The following is a 20403-nucleotide window of genomic DNA, read 5'->3' on the forward strand; positions in this document are numbered from 1 at the left end:
TGAAAATCTAATTAGATCCACTCATTTGGTAAACAAATCAAGTCTCTCATATAATATCTCTACTAAAAGTCAGAACATATTACATTCCAAACTGTTTTGTAAATAAATCATATGAACATTTCAATATTAATAATATTTTATCACAATAATATTAGTGAAATTCATTTGAAAAGTGAAAAAAATATAAATTTACACACATTCGCACAAGTAAATACATAGACTCAGCGATGGACTAAAAATCTGCGGAAATGCGTGCGCAGATTCCGTGTGGGCCTACCGATAGTCCACTTTAAGCTGAATACTAGTATCTTGAATATATCTAGTGAAATATTATTTACTGTCATCATGGCAAAGATAAAATAAATCAGTTATGAGAAATGAGATATTAAAACTATTATTATTAGAAATGTGTTAAAAAAAATCTGCTCTCCTTTAAACAGAAATTGGGGAAAATAAACATTGGAGCTAAAAATTCTGACTTCAACTGTATTTTTTAAAAGATTCTCCAGAGAAATAGCAAAAAATGTCAGCAGATTCTGTCTGTCCCTAGTTATTAATATCCATATTATTAGGATATTGGTTGTTTAATAATACTAAAGTCTACATTCTGCATGATCTTATTGTACATTCCTAATTCTTCTAATACTGAAACCCAGCTGCTACCTTAAAAACTATTATTACGCAGCAGTGTAGGAGTTAGAGGTAAAAAAAAAAAATTAAAATTAAAATTAAAAAAATGAAAAACATGGTTAACAGTTGAATATTAAATAGTAATAAACACTGAATATATTATTAGTACTGTACATACAAAATGCAAAATTGGTATTAATAACAATGAAAAGGATTAGACATTAAATCTATGGAAAATTCTTCATCTGTGGCTTGATTTTGCTTTGTGTTTTAATTAAGTGTGGAGTATTTATTTATAAGATACTCTAAAGTGACAAAAAACGGAGTTTATAATAACACAATGACAGGTTTATTAGGAGGCAAGCGAGAGAAGAGAAAAAAAGGCAGAAAATGTGCAAGTGCTATTTTATTTTAACTTGATCAGAACCGTCAGTACCGTCACGCCAAAATTATTCATACCACTGGAAAATTCTGACTTAAAGTTTTCGTTTAAACGTAAATAAAAGCTGAGAAATATACAGTTGAAGTCAGAATTATTTGCCCCCCGTTTATTTTTTCCCTAATTTCTGTCTAAAGGAGAGAAGATTTATCCAACACATTTCTAACCATAATAGTTTTAATAACTCATTTCTAATAACTGATTTATTTTATCTTTGCCATGATGACAGCACATAATATTTGACTAGATATTTTTCAAGACACTTCTATACAGCTTAAAGTGACATTTAAAGGCTTAACTAGGTTAATTAGGCAGGTTAGGGTAATTAGGCAAGTTATTGTATAATGATGGTTTGTTCTGTAGACTATCAAAAAAAATAGCATACAGGGGCTAATAATTTTGATCTCAAATAGTTTAAAAAAAAATTGAAAACTGCTTTTATTCTAGCCGAAATAAAACAAATCAGACTCTCTCTAGAAGAACAAATATTATCAGACATACTTTGAAAATTTCCTTGCTCTGTTAAACATCATTTGGAAAAAAAATAAATACAAATCAAAGGGGGGCTAATAATTCTGACTTCAACTGTATGTAATTTTTCCTAAAATTATGCCTCTTGTAAATTGTCTTATTATCTTGTAATTAAAAAAATAATAATATTAAATCAGAAATAATAGGGGTATGAATCATTTCGGGATTGACTGTCGGTATGCATAGCACACCTTACTAGTACTGGGTTGCACCCCCTTTTGCCTTCAGAACAGCCTTAATCCTTCGTGGCATAGATTCAACAAGGTACTAGAAATATTCCTCAGAGACTTTCGGCATGATAGCATCACGCAGTTGCTGCAGATGTGTCGGCTGCACATCTATGATGAAAATCTCCCGTTCCACCACATTCCAAAGGTGCTCTATTGGATTGAGTTCTGATGACTTTGGAGGCCATCTGAGTACAGTGAACTCATTGTCATGTTCAAGAAACCAGTCTGAGATGATTCACACTTTATGACATGGCGCTTTATCCTGCTGAAAGTAGCCATCAGAAGATGGGTACACTGTGGTCATAAAGGGATGGACATGGTCAGCAACAATACTCCGGTAGGTTGTGGTGTTGACACAATGCTTAAATGTTACTAATGAGCCCAAAGTGTGCCAAGAAAATATCCCCCACACCATTACACCACCACCACCAGCCTGAAATATTGATACAAGGCAGGATGGATCCATGCTTTCATGTTAATGAGGCCAAATTTTGATGACTACCATCTGAATGTCGCGACTCATTAGACCAGGCAACGTTTTCTAGCTTCTATTGTCCAATTTTGGTGAGACTGTGTGAATTGTAGCCTCAGTTTCCTGTTCTTAGGTGACAGGAGTGGCACCCAGTGTGGTCTTCTGCTGCTGTAGCCCTACCACCTCAAGGTTGGACATGTTGTGCTTTCAGAGATGCTCTTCTGCAGACCTCGATTGTAACGAGTGGTTAATTGAGTTACTGTTGCCTTTCTATCAGCTCAAGCAAATCTGGCCATTCTCCTCTAACCTCTGGCATAAACGAGGCATTTGCGCCCACAGAACTCCCACTTACTAGATATTTTCTCTTTTTCAAACCATTCTCTGTAAACCCTAGATATGGTTGTGCATCAAAATGCCAGTAGATCAGCAGTTTCTGAATTACTTAGACCAGCCCGTCTGGCACCAACAACCATGCACTTAAATCACCCTTCTTTCCCATTCTGATGCTCGGTTTGAACTGCAGCAAACTGCTCGTCATGACCATGTCTACATGCCTAAATGCATTGAGTTGCTAAAATGGGATTGGTTGATTAGAAATTTGCGATAACCTTGCGTCAACTTAATTGTGTACCTAATAAAGTGTTAATATATATATATATATATATATATATATATATATATATATATACTTTACTAGTATATATATTTACTAGTTATATATATAGTATATATATTATATTTAGTTATATTTACTAGTATATATATTTACTAGTTATATATATATATATATATATATATATATATATATATATATATATATGTATGTATGTATGTATGTATGTATGTATGTATGTATGTATGTATATTTATATATATATATATATATATATATATATATATATATATATATATATATATATATAGTTGAAGACAATATTATTACTTTTTCAAATATTTGCCAAGTAAAAACACATTTTTAAACAATAGTTCTAATAACTGATTTCTTATAACGAATCCGACAGCACATGATATTTTACTAGTTACTCTTCAAGATACAAGTATTGAGCTTAAAGTGCAAATTAAATACTTAAGTTAAATAAGGTTAAATACAGAAAAAAAATATTATTACTCTCCTATGTTCACTTTCTTTTTAAATTAGTATTTACCTTAACTTTATCAGAACTGATCGAACCCAAATTTATTGACTCACAATGATCATGTAAACCAGCATTTAGCCATTCAATCCTCATATAAATAAACTAAAATATACATTGCTGGAATCTAACATAAAATGCTTTCCCTCTGCTCTATTTGTGGACTCCTCCATTTCTGTGTGTTTGCTCAGGGATTCCTGTTTATCCAGTCAGAAAAACACTGACTGCACACAGACTCTCCATTCAGACCCGACATATGTGTGGGTGAATGTAAGTATGTGTGTGTGTGAGTGTTGACTAAAGAGACTCTGTGCGGTTTAGGCTGGGGTTAATTAAGGTAAATTACCCCTGCAGTTCATTTCACACTAACCCTGTATGTGAAGCAAAGCTGCATCCACTAACATAAACTCACAGTGAGACAGAGAACGCCTTCATATCTATAACTCTTCAAGACTGAAGGCTGAATGTAAACTCACACTGATCCAGTGTTCCTCAAACTACACTGAAGAAACATGCAAGGAGTCATTTCAAGATTTGCACATTTAAACACTTACTATATATATATATATATATATATATATATATATATATATATATATATATATATATATATATATATATATATATATATATATATATATATATATATATATATATATATATATATTCTCTTTTAGGTAAGTTAGGATTATCAAATTTGTTTCTGTTATGCTTAATAGCAGAATAATGAGAGAGATATTTTTGGAGAAATTGTTATAGCGTTTCTTGTAAGTCAAGTTTACATACAATAAGATTAATATGCCTTTGAAAAAGCTCAGATGATGGTGCCAAGGTTTTGGACGTTTCTGATTGGCTCATTGACAACATTTGAGTTAATTGGAGGCACAACTGTAGAATAGTATTTAAGGAAAACCTCAAACACCCTGCTGCCTTGTGTGATAACATGGGAAAATCAACAAGCCAGAATCAACAACAGAAGCCAGATTACAATTTGCTAAATTACACTGGGGAAATAATAACTTTGGGAGACATGTCCTGTGGTCTGATGGAACTAAGATTGAACTGTTTGGCCATAATGACCAATGTTACATTTGGAAGTCAAAGGGGAAAGCTTACAAGCCTAGGAACACCATCCCAACTGTGAAGTATGGGGCATTATGTTGTGGGGCTGTTTTGCTGCAGGAGGGACTGGTCCACTTCACAGCATAGATGGCATCATGAAGAAAGAACATTATGTAGAAATACTGAAGCAACATCTCAAGACATCAGCCAGGAAATTAAAACTTGGCCACAAATGGTTCTTCCAAACAGACCATGACCCTAAGCATACTGCCGAATTAGTTCAAATGTGCTTTAAGGACAACAAAGTGAATGCTTTGGAGTGGCCATCACAAAGCCCTGATGTCAATCCTAAAGACAATTTGTGGGCAGAGTTGAAAAAGCTGGTGCGAGCAAGAGAGCCAACAAATCTGACTCAGTTTCACCAATTCTGTCAGGAGGAATGAACCAAAATTCCTGCAAACTATTGTGAGAAGCTTGTGGAAGGATACCCAAAACATTTGACCAAAGTTATAAAGTTTAAAAGCAAAGATAAAAAAATACCAAGGAAATGTATATAAACTGTTGGCTGTCTAGAAATATTAAAAAATTTTCAACAAAAAAAATTCTCTCCTCATTCTGGCAAATGTAAATGATTTAGGTAATCCTAACAGACCTAAAGTAGTAAACGTTTAGTAGGATTTTTGATTATGTTCCCTTTTTAGAGTGTATGTAAACTTCTGGCTTCAATTGTATGTATATGTATATGTATATGTATATGTATAAATGTATATATATATAAATGTATATATATATATATATATATATATATATATATATATATATATATATATATATATATATATGTATATATGTATATATATATATATATATATATATATATATATATATATATATATATATATATATATATATATATATATATGTATATATATATATATATATATATATATATATATATATATATATATATATATATATATGTATGTATGTATGTATGTATGTATGTATGTATGTATGTATGTATGTATGTATGTGTGTATGTATGTATGTATGTATGTATGTTTGTATGTATGTATGTATATATATATATATATATATATATATATATATATATATATATATATATATATATATATATATATATATATATATATATATATATAGACACACAGGTAGGCAGGCAGGCAGGTAGATAGGTAGGTAGGTAGACAGACAGAGACAGACAGAAAGACAGACAGACAGACTTGTATACTATCAGACTATATTTGACTTAAATACTATCAGACTTTTTTATACTATCAGACTTACATACCATCACATTATATCATACTTATATATCATCAGACTATATCAGACATATATACTATCAGACTATATCGGACTTTCATACTATCATACTAATATACTATCAGACTTACAGTTGAAGTCAGAATTATTAACCCCCCTGAATTATTACCCCCCCTGTTTATTTTTTTTAACCAATTTCTGTTTAACAGAGAGATTTTTTTCGACACATTTCTAATAATAATAGTTTTAATATCTCAGTTCCAATAACTGATTTATTTTATCTTTGCTATGATGACAGTAAATATTATTTGACTAGATATTTTTCAAAACACTTCTATACAGCTTAAAGTGACATTTACAGATTTAACTAAGTTAATTATGGTAACTAGGCAGGTTAGGGTAATTAGGCAAGTTATTGTATAACAATGGTTTGTTCTGTAGATTATCGAAATAAATATAGCTTAAAGGGGCTAATAATTTTGACCTTAAAATGGTTCATAAAAAAATAAATACTGCTTTTATTCTAGCCGAAATAAAACATTCATAAAACAGACTTTCTCCAGAAGGAAAAATATTATTAGACATACTGTGAGAATTTCTTTGCTCTGTTAAACATCATTTAGGAAATAATTAAAAAAAGAAGAAAAAAAAATAGAAGGGGGGCTAATAATTCTGACTTCAACTGTATATACTATCGAACTATATCAGACTTATATACTATCAGACTTTTAAGCTATCGGATTTAAAAACAATCTGACTTTATTGGACGTATATACTATCGGACTTATATACTATCTGATTTATATACTATCGGATTATATCGGACTTGTATGCTATCGGACTTATATACTATCGGACTTAAATACTATCTGATATATCAGACTTATATATTATATATATAAATGTATTATTAAATGCGTAAATCAAGTGTAAATCATTATATCATAAGCAACCAAATGGATTGAAGTAATTTTATGAGACATGAGAAAGAAATGAAAAGGGAAAGAAAAAAGTGAAAATGGTGGAAATAGAAAATAAAAAAAGATAATAAATTAAATGTGGGCATAACTAAAGGGCACAGGGACCTGAATCCCACTACGTCACCCAGATCATCACACATCCATCCAACTCTGGCCATTAAACATGCCAATTTAAACTTTTTACCATATCACACATCAAACAACTGAATCATAACCAAACTGCTTCAGAACAAAATGCAAACAAATACAAAATTTCACTATGAACTTTAACTCAAACTGCCATCTACTTGCATTTTATAACTCTGTACTCGTGTATGTCAGTGACTGATTCATTCGCATTTATTTTTAAGCCTCCCCTACAATTTTAAGGAAACATATGAGACAAACATGATCTGTAAATGAAACATGACAGTGAACCGCATTAAGGTTTGGAAGTTATTCAAGACCAACCTCCCGGCAATAAGATATTCCTCTGGGCGATGCTATCATAGTAACTGCAGCAGTGCCAGTATTTATAGCATTACTGTAAGATGCCATCGTAGACTTCAGGCCTGCTCTTCTTACAGACGCAATGAAATCAGGTCTTCTAGCAGTGATGCCATTCCTAAACATTCTACCGCTGCATACATGTATTACCATTCGTAAGATGTTTGGATTGCTTTTGAGGTCTCTTATGCTCACAAAAGCTTGGTTTACTTAATCTGAAATACAGTAATATAGTAAATGTTATAAGCATTTAAAACAGGGGTGCCCAAACCTTTCTTATGAAGGACCAAAAACCAAACTTGATTGAGAGGGGTGGGCCAAAGGTAAATACTGTATACCAAACTATTACATTAAAGCTGCCATGGTAATTTTCTCATTTATTAATATTAAATAATATATAGAAAAAAACTACTCCAATTATATTAATAATTATAAGGATTTTGTACATTTTATAATGAACTTCTTACAATAAAAACATAAATAAACACATTCATAACACAGTGGTTTTCAATGCTAAATACTAGGGATGTCCAGATCCGATCACATGATCGGAAATCGGGCCTAATCACGCAGTTTAAGACTCGATCGAAATCGGAGGTCACCTCCTGATCAGGACTTGAATATATAAGTTAGACCTCTTACTTGACTTCAGACAGAAACAGCAATGCATGACATCACTTTGTTGCAGAGATGCTATTGGTTAAATGCAGACAAAGTTGAACACGGAAGCAGCTTAAAGCGGAAAGTGTGAGTATGTCTGTGGTCTGGAGGTATTATAAAGTTAATGATGACAACATTGCCATAGCAAACTGTGAGACGTGTAAACTTGGGATTGCCTGCAGGGTATTTCAAGTTAAGGTGCTATTTGTGTTTATTTGTTAATTTCTTTTATATTTACTGTTGAACTAAAGTCCAAAAGTGAAGAATTTGTGGTATTTATTACTTGATTGTTCAAGCTACTTCACAGAAGTGTTTGTTAACATAGTTGTTGAATGTTAAAATAAGTGAATTAAATAAAAAATAAAGAACATCCCGAATCTGTTTCTTCGCTCCTCTTTATTTCTTTTTTATGTATTATAAAAGTACCGGATTGGGATTCGGTATCGGTAGATATTCAAAATCAAATGACTCAGACTCAAACTCAAGAAAAAAAAAACCTTCCCTTGATTTGCTCGTTGAGGTCTTGTGTATTGTCCTTTATCTTCGAGTGACAGTATTTAAATGTTTAAAAATCTGACTCTTGCACAACATTTAATTGAAACATTTAGTTTCAGTTGACTTTTTTAGTTGTTCAACAATTAAACAAACAAACAAACAAACAAATAAAAGGTTACTTTAAATTAGAAATGACCATCTCTGTTGAAGGCATTTGCTGCAACCTTCAAACTAATTCTTCTCAGATGGGATGGCGGGCCAAATCAAAGGTTACCATGGGCCAACTTTGGCCCGCGAGCCTTACTTTGGGCATCTCTGATTTAAAAGAAGTTTTCTGTTTCATTCATTCATTCATTTTCTTGTCGGCTTAGTCCCTTTATTAATCAGGGGTCGTCACAGCGGAATGAACCGCCAACTTATCCAGCAAGTTTTTATGCAGCGGATGCCCTTCCAGCCGCAACCCATCTCTAGAAAACATCCACACACACATTCACACACACACACACTCATACACTACAAAACCCACGCAAACGCATGGAGAACACGCAAACTCCACACAGAAACGCCAACTGAGCCAAGGCTCGAACCAGCGACCTTCTTGCTGTGAGGCGAAAGCACTACCGACTGCGCCACTGCTTCACCTGTTTTCTGTTTCAGTATATTTTTAAAATGTAAATTATTCCAGTAATGTAAATTGGATTTTTTAGCATTTAGTCTTTGACATCCCATGAACCTTTAGCCAACATTAAGTCAGGGATATGTTTTGCATCACCACAATCTCACTGGAATTCGTAATCTTTTGAGTTGGCGTTTCTTACACATGAATTTGTAACCTTTTCATTCGTATCAATTTTCAGTCATTAGGGGCACGTCTCCTTTAAAAAACATGTGTATATTTTCATTTCAACATTAATATTTTCTTATGGCTAAAATCATATGAATTTCTGTACGTTTTGTCAATATAAAATAGTACAACTTTCTTGTGACATCAGAGCCATATCGAACTGCTACTCATGTGCTGTTGTGTTTATACAACAGTTCAACTGCATAATCGAAATCTCAAAAAACCTTTTGGTATGAGGAACTACTTTCTTTGCTATTCGTTTACATCTGCAGCTGGTCAGAACAGCTGAAACCATTGTGAATTCATAATCGTCATAAGAATATAAAAATTTCTTAAATATTTGCCAAATCATAGTGAGTTTAGTCTTCTGCCTGGCACTTGTGTGGGCAGAGTAATACACAAGGGTGAAGAGGCTGTACAAGTGGTGATATTCAGCCAATCAGATTCGAGTACCAGACAGAACTGTTGTATAAATGCTCAGCATAAATTAGAGATTCTCTAAAAGTAAAATAAAATCGGATGCCGTGGCACAATGAGCCCACTCGTGCCTTAAAGAAACCACAGCTGAAAATGAAACGTAGATGGAAGAAATCAAAACTACAGGTTTTTCGTCTAGCCTGGAAGGAAAGTATAGATAACTTTAAAAAAGCTTTAAAGTCTGCCGGATCTGCTTATTTTTCAACCTTAATAAAGAAAACAAACACAATCCTAGAGCCCCGTTTAACACAGTGGCCAATCTAACTTAAAAAAAGCATCAAAATACGTTTTCCAACACAGCAGTAATGACTTTATAGATTTTTTTTACGTGAAAGATTGATGATATTAAAAATTAAATTAGCACCATCAATCAGTCTCCAACAGCATCGTCTTAACTAGAGCACTGTAGATCATTAATGGATAAAACTCAGACTTTCTCAGCAGTAGGTGAGGAAGAATGGTAAAAACTCCTCCAAATCAACAACGTTTATGTTAGATCCTATCTTAAACTGACCAAATTATTAAAACAATTGTTTCAGAAGTAGCTGAACCTGTCCTTAACGTTTTGAATTCTTCCCTTCTGTTAGGATATGTGCCTAAATCTATGCATTTAAAATGTTTCAAGACTTCACACTTGGCTGATGATTAATTATAAGCTACTTTGCTGTCTCGGGAGAGAGCCCTGAGCTCATACGATCCTCGAGCACAGGGCTCCCTCCCGTTGCAAGCCGAGAGGGGAGTTTGAGCTCAGGTAGATCATGAGAACTCCCCCGTCATGGTGCCTGAAGAACAGATAGTAGTTGCTCTTATAGAGATAAGTACTCGGTAGGGGCAAGACTATGGTATTGATTTGGATTAGTCAATAAACTTAAAGGTGAAGTCAGAATTATTAGCCCCCCTAAATTATTAGCCCCCCTAAATTATTAGACCAATTGTTTATTTTTTCCCCAATTTCTGTTTAACCAAGAGAAGATTTTTTCAACACATTTCTAAACATAATAGTTTTAATAATCCATTTCTAATAACCAATTTATTTTATCTTTACCATGATGTCTGTAAATAATATTTTACTAGATATTTTTCAAGACACTTCTATACAGCTTAAAGTGACATTTAAAGGCTTAACTAGGTTAATTAAGTTAAGTAGGGAGGTTAGGATAATTAGGCAAGTTATTGTATAACAGTGGTTTGTTCTGTAGATTATCGAGAAAAAATATATCTTAAAGATGCTAATAATTTTGTCCCTAAAATGGTTCATAAAAATTCAAAACTGCTTTTATTCCAGCCGAAATAAAACAAATAAGACTTTCTTCAGAAGAAAAAATATTATCAGACATACTGTGAAAATGTCCTTGCTCTGTTAAACATCATTTGGGAAATATTTTAAAAAGAAGAAAAAAAAAAAATCGAAGGGGGCTAATAATACTGACTTCAACTGTAGGTTGCATGGTTTTGATCGGTGGGAGGGAACCAGGAAACCCGGGGGAATCCCATGTGAGCACGGGGAGAACGTGCTAACTCTGCACAGAAACGTCTGCTGGTTTGGTAAAGCCTGGAACCAGAGACGTTCATGCTGTGAGGTAACAGTGCTAAGCACTGGGCCACCGTGTCACCCATCTAGGAAGGAGGAGGAGTAGAGGTGGAAGGGGGGATTCTTCAAAACGAAGACAGCGATGATACGTAACCCAGGTTATTTGTAGTAGCTTTGGAGTCGTCTGATTGGTGCATTGAGAATTGGATAATGCGGGTCCAGCCGCTAGCAATCATAAGCACGTGATCCTCTCGAAGTTAGTTTATAAATAAAGTTCACAAAGTGTGGTGACTGTCCGATCTTGCACAGTTTTTACACAAAACCTTTTCATCCTAGAGAGAGTTAATTTTTTAGAGCTTGACAGACACTTATCCCAGTGCAATTTCAGTTTATGATCAAAAGCAGCATGAGCATTCTTCAAAACTGCTCCTTTTGTATCGCAACATCAGCGAATGAAACAAAAAACGCGTCTACTTCAATGAATGAATCTACAAAGAAAGCATTCATTCAATCAAAGAAAAAATCTCCTCCTTATACATCCCTGGTGGCCAGTAGAACGACTAGGTGTAAGGTCACTTATAGACAGGGGAAAAGTCTCTCTCTCTCTCTCTCTCTCTCTCTCTCTCTCTCTCTCTCTAGCTGTCAGACAGGAAGGGGGCAGTGATTTGGTGAGTGTTTCTGTGAGTCGCTGCTTGTGTTCTCTGGAAAAGGAGGGAGGCGGCAGTTACAAACGCTCCTCTTAACTCTCTGACAGCCTCTGGCAGCACTGGAAGAGAGCGAGAGCCAGCAAACAGAGGCTTTTCAGAGCACAGAGAGCGAACTTGTTCAGCGCTGGACTTTTATCATGCTGAATTGACCAGCGTCTTCCCTCTGGGATACTCTACAAAACGACTGCTCGCAGGACGAGACTCGCAACACAAGAAGTGAAAATGCTCAGCTTTGGTGAGTGTTCGATTGTTCTTCAATGGAAACTTTCTATGCGTTTAGCCACACCTGATTCAGGGGCTCAGAAAACAGATGTTGGGACTGGCATCCAGCAAACATGTGCTGAAAAAACAAACTGTATCGCATGACTCAAGTTTGTTCTGGTGCAGCATTTCCGAAATGAGTTTTTATTTCATGTCGATACTGTTTCTTTTTAATGTGCTGCACATTTTATTTAATTCTAGTTTATTTAACGTTTTTGTTTAATTTTGCTATTATTTTTGCGAAAACATTTTTATTTACAAAAATCATAATGGAACTACAAAAGTTAGTGAAAAAAAGCCTTTATTGATATGACTATTGTTAAATATATATATATATATATATATATATATATATATATATATATATATATATATATATATATGAATATATATATATATATATATATATATATATATATATATATATATATATATATATATGAATATATATATATATATATATATATATATATATATATATATATATATATATATATATATATTTTTTTAGTAGGGCGGCACAGTGGCTCAGTGGTTAGCACTGTCGCCTCACCTCAAGAATGTCGCTGGTTCGAATCCCGGCTGGGCCAGTAGGCATTTCTGTGTGGAGTTTGCATGTTCTCCCCGTGTTGTTGTGGGTTTCCTCCAGGTTCTTCGTTTTCTGCTACAGTCCAAAGACATGCGCAATAGGTGAATTGAACAAACTAAATTAGCCGTAGTGTGTGAGTGTGTGTGTGTGTGTGTGTGTGTGTGTGTGTGTGTGTGTGTGTGTGTGTGAATGCGTGTATGAGTGTACTGGGTTGCATTTGGAAGGGCACCCGCTGCGTAAAATATATGCTGGAATAGTTGATGGTTCATTCCGCTGTGGCGATCCTTGATAAATAAGGGACTAAGCCGAATGAATGAATGAATTTTTTTGTTACAGTTTTAGTTATTGTAGTTCAGCAGAGTTACTTGAACACATCCAACTACGATTAAAACAAAAACTTACATTACCATGTTTGCAAACTTCTAAGCAATGAAAACCAAGTAATTGAACAAATACTAAATCCAGAACCAAACAAATGCAAAAGAATTAAAGGGCACCTATGGTAAAAAATCTACTTTTCAAGCTGTTTGGACAGACATTTGTGTAGGTATAGTGTATAAACATATAAACACACCCAGTCCTTTTTTTTAATTTAACAACATAAAAACAGTGGACCAATTGGAGCGGTTTTCAGACCGACCACAACTTGACTTAGAAGTGCAGTCCCCCTGCCCAACAATATTGATTGACAGGCACGTCATCATATCCTGTTTGTTAATTCACATCCGCCATTTTCAGCGCGAGTCAAAGCGAAAACGGAACATAAAGGAACACCCTTGCTCTATTTTTAGATGTAAGGCTTATTAGGTTCAACACAAGATCAATATTCTCCACATTAACACTCTAATCAGAATTATTGGTTGTATCTTTAGGTAGGTTTGCAAACGTGTACTTTTCATTGCGTCTACCGTTTGCATTTCTCACGTTCACAGAAGCTCTCTGTATTCTTAACTAGGTGCAGCTGGAAAAGTGCAAGCGCGCTGCAAAACAAACTTGCCTGCAGGTCGCACACCAAAAGCGCCGCTCTGCGTTGCGCAACGCTGTCGCAGCGCCATGTATTTTGGAGTTCTGGGCGTGGTTTCTGTCAGGGTAAACGCAATTGGCGCTTCAAACCATCCGCGGTGCCCAGCCGCCGTTGTGTTTACCCTGATGGAGGCCTGTGTTTGGAGTTCTAGAATGTGTGGTGCGATGATTCGAGACACTTTATGTTTCAGCTGCGCCGCAGAGAGTGTTTGGTGTGCCATGTCACGGCGCATCCGGTGCCTCAGTCAAAGTTAATGCAGTGTGTGTGGTTATTAGTATCAGTGTACAAGCTCAGCACTTTAAACTAGCACACAGTTGTCTGTAAAACTATACAAACACATTAATGATTGTGTACTCTCTGCTTGGTCTGTGTCCGAGTCGTACATATACGGCCGAATGCTGATCCTCTTACTCCTGCTCCGTCTCACAGTCTGCCTGTCTGTTGCCAAACACAGAGTGGGTGAGCTCTTGGCTCCGCCCCCCTTGTTACGTTGGACGGGAAACCGAAGCTTATTTTCATGTGAAGCAACACACCCCTAAAACAGCGAGCTGTGTAAACGCCCCCAACATGACACTTTTTATACATTATAATAAAAACATCTGAACTGTTTTTTGAACTGAACCTAAACTGGCACAGAAGAACCATAATATGAATATTAAATCATAAAAATGGGGTAAACTATGTGCCCTTTAAAGTAAAAAATTATGAAGAATTCTGGCAACCTTTAACATATTTAAGATCATACTGTATATTAGGGATGTCAAAATGTATTGTTTCTGTGAGGCAGACGCAAACATTGGTTCAGTGATGATCATAACCAGTTATTATTTACTGATGTCATTTATGACATATGCGTTATGTGGCGGTTGCTTACTTACTATGGCGAGGGAGAAGACCGCGAGTAAGTAAAATGCTACTTAGGAAGCAGATAACTGTACAAAACTCACTGCTTGCACTGCAAAAAATGCTTTTCTTGCTTAGATTTTTTGTCTTGTTTCTAGTTTAAATATCTAAAATTTCTTATATCAAGAGGCATTTTCTAGACAGGCAAAACATATTGTCTCGTTTTGAGAAATATTATGCCAATAATAAGTGAGTTTTTCCTTAAAACAAGCAAAATAATCTGCCAATGGGGTAAGCAAAATAATCTTGCTTTTTCTTTTGACGTAAGATTATTTTGCTTACCCCATTGGCAGATTATTTTGCTTGTTTTAAGGAAAAACTCACTTATTATTGGCATATTATTTCTCAAAAAAAAAATGTTTTTCTTGTCTAGAATATTCTTCTTAATTTAGGAATTTTCAGATATTTGGACTAGAAACAAGACAAAAAATCTAAGTAAGAAAAGCATTTTTTGCAGTGTGTGGGTTTGCTGGACAGTCTTTCACTGACAAGGATGTACATCAGAAGCCAGCTATGGAGAAAATAAAAGCTATAAACTCTCTCTCTCACACTATGTGGCTCATTTGACCTGCTGGCGTGTTTGTGAGGTAACGTTTTATCTTCTCTCTTGGCTGTTACAATAATAACAATACTTGTGGATTCAGACACGAGCATGTCTGCAGAGCGAGTATTCTCGACCCCGTCGCCGTCTACAATATAATGGAACAGCTGATCGCTGTGGCTGTTTAACATCGGTGTCCGTGTCACTGTTTTGCTGAACAGTTCCAGAACCTGAAGTGAGTTTTTCCTCAAATCAAGCAAAATAATCTGCCAATGGGGTAAGCAAAATAATATTGTTTTTCGTTTTGTGATAAGATTATTTTGCTTACCCTATTGGCAGATTATTTAGCTTGATTTAAGGAAAAATTCACTTCATTTTGGCATATAATTTCTTAAAACAAGACAATATGTTTTGCTTGTCTTGAATGCTTCTTGATTTAAGAACCTTTAGATATTTGGACTAGAAACAAGACAAAAAATCTTAGTAAGAAAACCATTTTTTGCAGTGTGCACCAGTATATGCGTTGAGATTTAATTTACTTTATATGCAAGTGTATTTAAGTGGTGATCGCAGAATAAAGACGTTATTCTCTATGTGCAACCAACACTGTTGAAAGCAATGTAGTTTAATCAAAAAGCAAACTGAGCATGTGCACAGAAAAAACCATACTCACGTGCCTCACGCACCGCTTCTGCTTGACGCTGACAAGCTGCTCTTCTCCCCGTCCCGGTTGTAAACATGCACGCCGAATAAATACAAGCGCCACTCATACATTGTCTAACCGGTGTAATAGCAGTCTTTTATGCGGAGGTGTCGGCGCGCAGTGAGTTTTGCAAGTCGACAAAACAAAGTTTAAATATGATGGTGATCTTATTTAGACTAAACATGGCTCCTGATAGATTTTTGTATGAAGCAAAAAAAGAAGGTATGATCAGTCAGGGAGGTAAGACTTGATAAACCCAATTCTCAGCCATGAGTTGTGTAAGACAACACGCAACAGATAATCCTACAAAACTTTTTTTGAAAATAATTGTCTATAGAATTTTATTCTAATTAAGTTCATGCAAAAGATTTCTTAAATTTATCTTATCATCACTCCAGTTGTGATTTTAGATTGTTTTCGACTTACTAATAATTTTGATCTAAAAATGTTTTTGTTTTTTTTATTAAAACTTTTATTCTAGCCAAAATAAAACAAATAAGACTTTCTCCAGAAGAAAAAATATTATCAGACATACTGTGAAAATGTCCTTGCTCTTTTAAACATCATTTGGGTAATATAAAAAAGGGGTTTAATATATATACATATATATTAACGCTGCAAGCAGAATCCAGAGCTGCAAAACTGAAGCACATGAGTTTGTGAAGTCCAGACGCTAATGTTTGTCTTAATTAGATCGGACGGAGACAGATCCAGCAATGGGCTCTCGTGAAATCTGCCCAATGCATCAGGCGAAGTATAACATGTGCTGATTCATATTGCAGTCCTGAGACTAAGCTACAATTTATTACTATTATAAAAAAACTTGATGTTGAGTCTCGAGGTAATTGAATGCAGGGTTTCGCTTGGACAGCCTTTAGTATGGCATAATATGGAAATGGTTTGATTAGAAAAGGGTTTGACGAATGCTTTTGATTAAAAATGGAACTGTTTATGCGTTCGTAAACAACGGGTGTTTAATAGAGAGCGGTAATAAACAGCAGAAATGATCATAACGGGAAGCAAAGGGAATCTGCTATTTAAACTATTTATTTAGAAAAATAATTACATTAGCAGCTGAATGACAACACCGTAGCAACCACTTATGGTTTCTGGAAATCTGAGGAAAATCTTTTGAATTAATAATTCAAATGTATGGGTTATGCATCAAATTCCAAAACAGTCAGCTGTATGTGAATAATGAACAGCAAAAGACATACACTCACCGGCCACTTTAATAGGTACAGCTGTCCAACTGCTCATTAACACAACTTTCTAATCAGCCATCAAGGCAGCATCTGCTGCAGATCAAACCAAGCATCAGAAAGGGGAAGAAAGGTGATTTACTGACTTTGAACGTGGCATGGTTGTTGGTGCCAGACAGGCTGGTCTGAGGGTTTCTTTAGGGTTTAAATAGAACGGTCCGAAAAAAATTTCCAGTGAGCGGCAGTACTGAGGGTACAAATGCCTTGTTGATGCCTGAGGTCAGAGGAGAATGACCTCAAATAACCACTCGTTAAAACCGAGGTCTGCAGAAGAGCATCTCTGAATGCACAACATGTCGAACCTTGTGGCGGATGGGCAACAGCAGCAGAAGACCACACCACACTGTCAGCTAAGAACAGGAAATTGAGGCTACAATTTACACAGGCTCACCAAAATTGCGCAATAGAATATTGGAAAAACATTCCCTGGTCTAATGAGTCTTGATTTCTGCTGCGTCATTTGTATGGTAGGGTCAGAATTTGGCATCAACAACATGAAAGCATTGATCTATCCTGCCTTGTACCAGTTGTTCAGGCTGGTGATGGTGGTGTAATGGTGTGGGGGATATTTTCTTGGCACATTTTGGGCCCATTTGTACCAATTGACCATCGTGTCATTGCCACAGTCTACCTGAGTATTGTTGCTGACTATTTCCATCTGTTTATGACCACAGTGGACCCATCTTCTGATGGCTACTTCCAGCAGCATAACATGTCATGTCATGAAGTGCAAATCATCTCAAACTGGTTTCTTGAACATGACAGTGAGTTCACTGTACTCAATTGGCCTCCAAAGTCACCAGAACTCAATCCAATAGAGCGGCTTTGGGATGTGGTGAAACTGGGGATTAGCATCATGGATGTGCAGCCAACAAATCTGCAGCAACAATTTTACAATATTATAAGCTGAAAGATCCTCTGTAAATGCTGCTCTCCGAGTGTAAACATACAAACACCGCAATCAAACTGTCGTGTAGGATTTTTGCTGCATTTTGTGACAGGATAGTCTACACACACGTGGCTTTCTGATACTATTCTCTGCACCTACCAAGTGCATCTAAGTTACAGAGAAATGCTGAGGATTTTTTTTCCTGCTACACTTTTCCAGCAATTCCTCGCATCTAATATCTTGTTTGTCACAGGGGGCATGCTGGAAATGTTCCTGATATAAAGTGAAGGAGCCAAACTGCAGTTAAAGTCCACAAATTAATAATTTCGCAAATAATTTGATTACTGATGTCAATGTAAACACAGTCACATATATATATATATATATATATATATATATATATATATATATATATATATATATATATATATATAGTATAATATTTACATATAAGTATATATACACAACTGTCTGAAATAGTCATTTCAGATTGGTCAGTCACAACAATTATATTGTACGGATAAAAAATGAACAATGGAAATAAGAATTTATCGCTATATATACATCATGTCTATATATATCACTACTTAAAATGTTTAAGAGAGAAGGATAATAATCAAGAAACACTGAATACAATGGAGATCTACAATCCAGACTAGCTAAACTAGCAATTCTGTCACTTTTATATGGCAATAATTACCCAAAAACACAAAACTCAAAACACTATTTCCTAATGATTCCTGCGTCCTTTTGGACATTTCAACACACTTTCTGTTGCATTCAGTCGAGTTCTTTGTTCTGTGTGATAAAAGGCCGTCTGATCTCTAGGGATGACAGGAACACACATTTTCTAAAAGTTTTTTGGTGGTCATTTTTAGATTTATTAAATACAGCTTCTTTCAGCTCGTCATTTTGCTTCATCATCATCATTGCCATGAAGAAAATGTTTCTTTTGGTCTATTTTTATTTTCAATCCAATCCAATCCAAACAGTATGAATGTTCTGCACCATTACGTCAACATTTGAGTCAGTCAACATTTCAAATGAGAAACTGTTTCATACCGTGCCACTGAAATTACTGCAAATTGGATTTTGCACACAGTTGGAAAACATAGTTGCAAATAGCATTCAAATAGAGTGAATATGCCATTAAGACATTACTCCTATATTATACTATATTATAACCACATTATTATTAATGTATTTTTGCTGTTTTAACGCAACATTAGGTGCAAATTAAACTATCATGTACTTATGTACTTGTTGGGGATGTTTTCATCAACTCTGGGGGGATTTTGAGTCTTAATTTAGCCACAACCTTGTCTGTGTTTCAGCAACTGGAAAATGGAAAATCAAGGTGGGAACATGCTTTGAAAAATAAATGAAAAATTAACAATGCAGGCAAATTTACTACTCTCTTGTTGCATTTGTGGTTGTTTCTGCTTCATTGACTTCCATTATAATGACATTTTGAAGTACAAATTACCCCTTTGAACCCTTCCAAACAGGGAAAACCACCCACAATCAAGAATGCATAAGTACAGTGCATCCGGAAAGTATTTATAGCGCTTCACTTTTTCGACCTATTTTTAATGTTACAGCTGAAGTGAATTAAATTAATTTATTTCTTCAAAATTCTCCACACAATACCCCATAATGACAATGTGAAAAAAGATTGTTTGAAATTGTTGCAAATTTATTCAAAAAAAAAAAACTGAAAAATCACATGTACATCAGTATTCACAGCCTTTGCTCAATACTTTATTGATGCACCTTTGGCAGCAATTACAGCCTCAAGTCTTTTTGAATATGATGCCACAAGCTTGGCACACCTGTCTTTGGGAATTTTTGCCCATTCCTCTTTGCAGTACCTCTCAAGCTCTATCAGGTTGGATGAGAAGAGACGGTGTACATCCATCTCCGGAGATGTTCAATAAGATTTAGATCTGGGCTCTGGCTGGGCCACTCAAGGACATTCACCGAGTTGTTGTGAAGCAACTCCGTTGTTATTTCGGCGGTGTGCTTTGGGTCATTGTCCTGCTGGAATATAAACCGTCTGAGTCTGAGGTCAAGAGCACTCTGAAGCAGGTTTTCATTCAGGATGTCTCTGTACATTGCTGCATTCATCTTTCCCTCTATCCTGACCAGTCTTCCAGTTCCTGCTGCTGAAAAACATCCCCACAGCATGATGCTGCCACCACCATGCTTCACTGTAGGGATGGTATTAGCCTGATGATGAGCGGTGC

The 20403-nt window shown here is 35.2% G+C and overlaps 1 protein-coding gene and 1 long non-coding RNA gene across 12 annotated transcripts in view; one reads left to right on the top strand and one right to left on the bottom strand.

Moving 5' to 3' along the window:
• The window catches only part of LOC141375309 (uncharacterized), a 91727-nt gene that overhangs the window by 22414 nt on the left and 48910 nt on the right, over positions 1 to 20403 (bottom strand). The gene's annotated exons all lie outside the window — the stretch shown is intronic.
• Positions 11982 to 20403, top strand: part of il16 (interleukin 16) — a 115518-nt gene continuing 107096 nt past the window's right edge. For all 5 annotated transcript variants that reach the window (XR_015495060.1, XR_015495058.1, XR_015495059.1 and 2 more), the window contains exon 1: positions 11982 to 12220. Coding sequence is in view for 2 of the 5 variants with exons in the window: in XM_087260153.1 (XP_087116279.1) it covers positions 12208 to 12220 (13 nt within the window). In the remaining 3 variants the exon portion in view is untranslated. The remainder of the gene's footprint in view (positions 12221 to 20403) is intronic.

Source organism: Danio rerio, chromosome 7 (genome assembly GCF_052040795.2).
Source record: "Danio rerio strain M-AB ecotype USA chromosome 7, GRCz13ab, whole genome shotgun sequence".
NCBI lineage: Eukaryota > Metazoa > Chordata > Actinopteri > Cypriniformes > Danionidae > Danio > Danio rerio.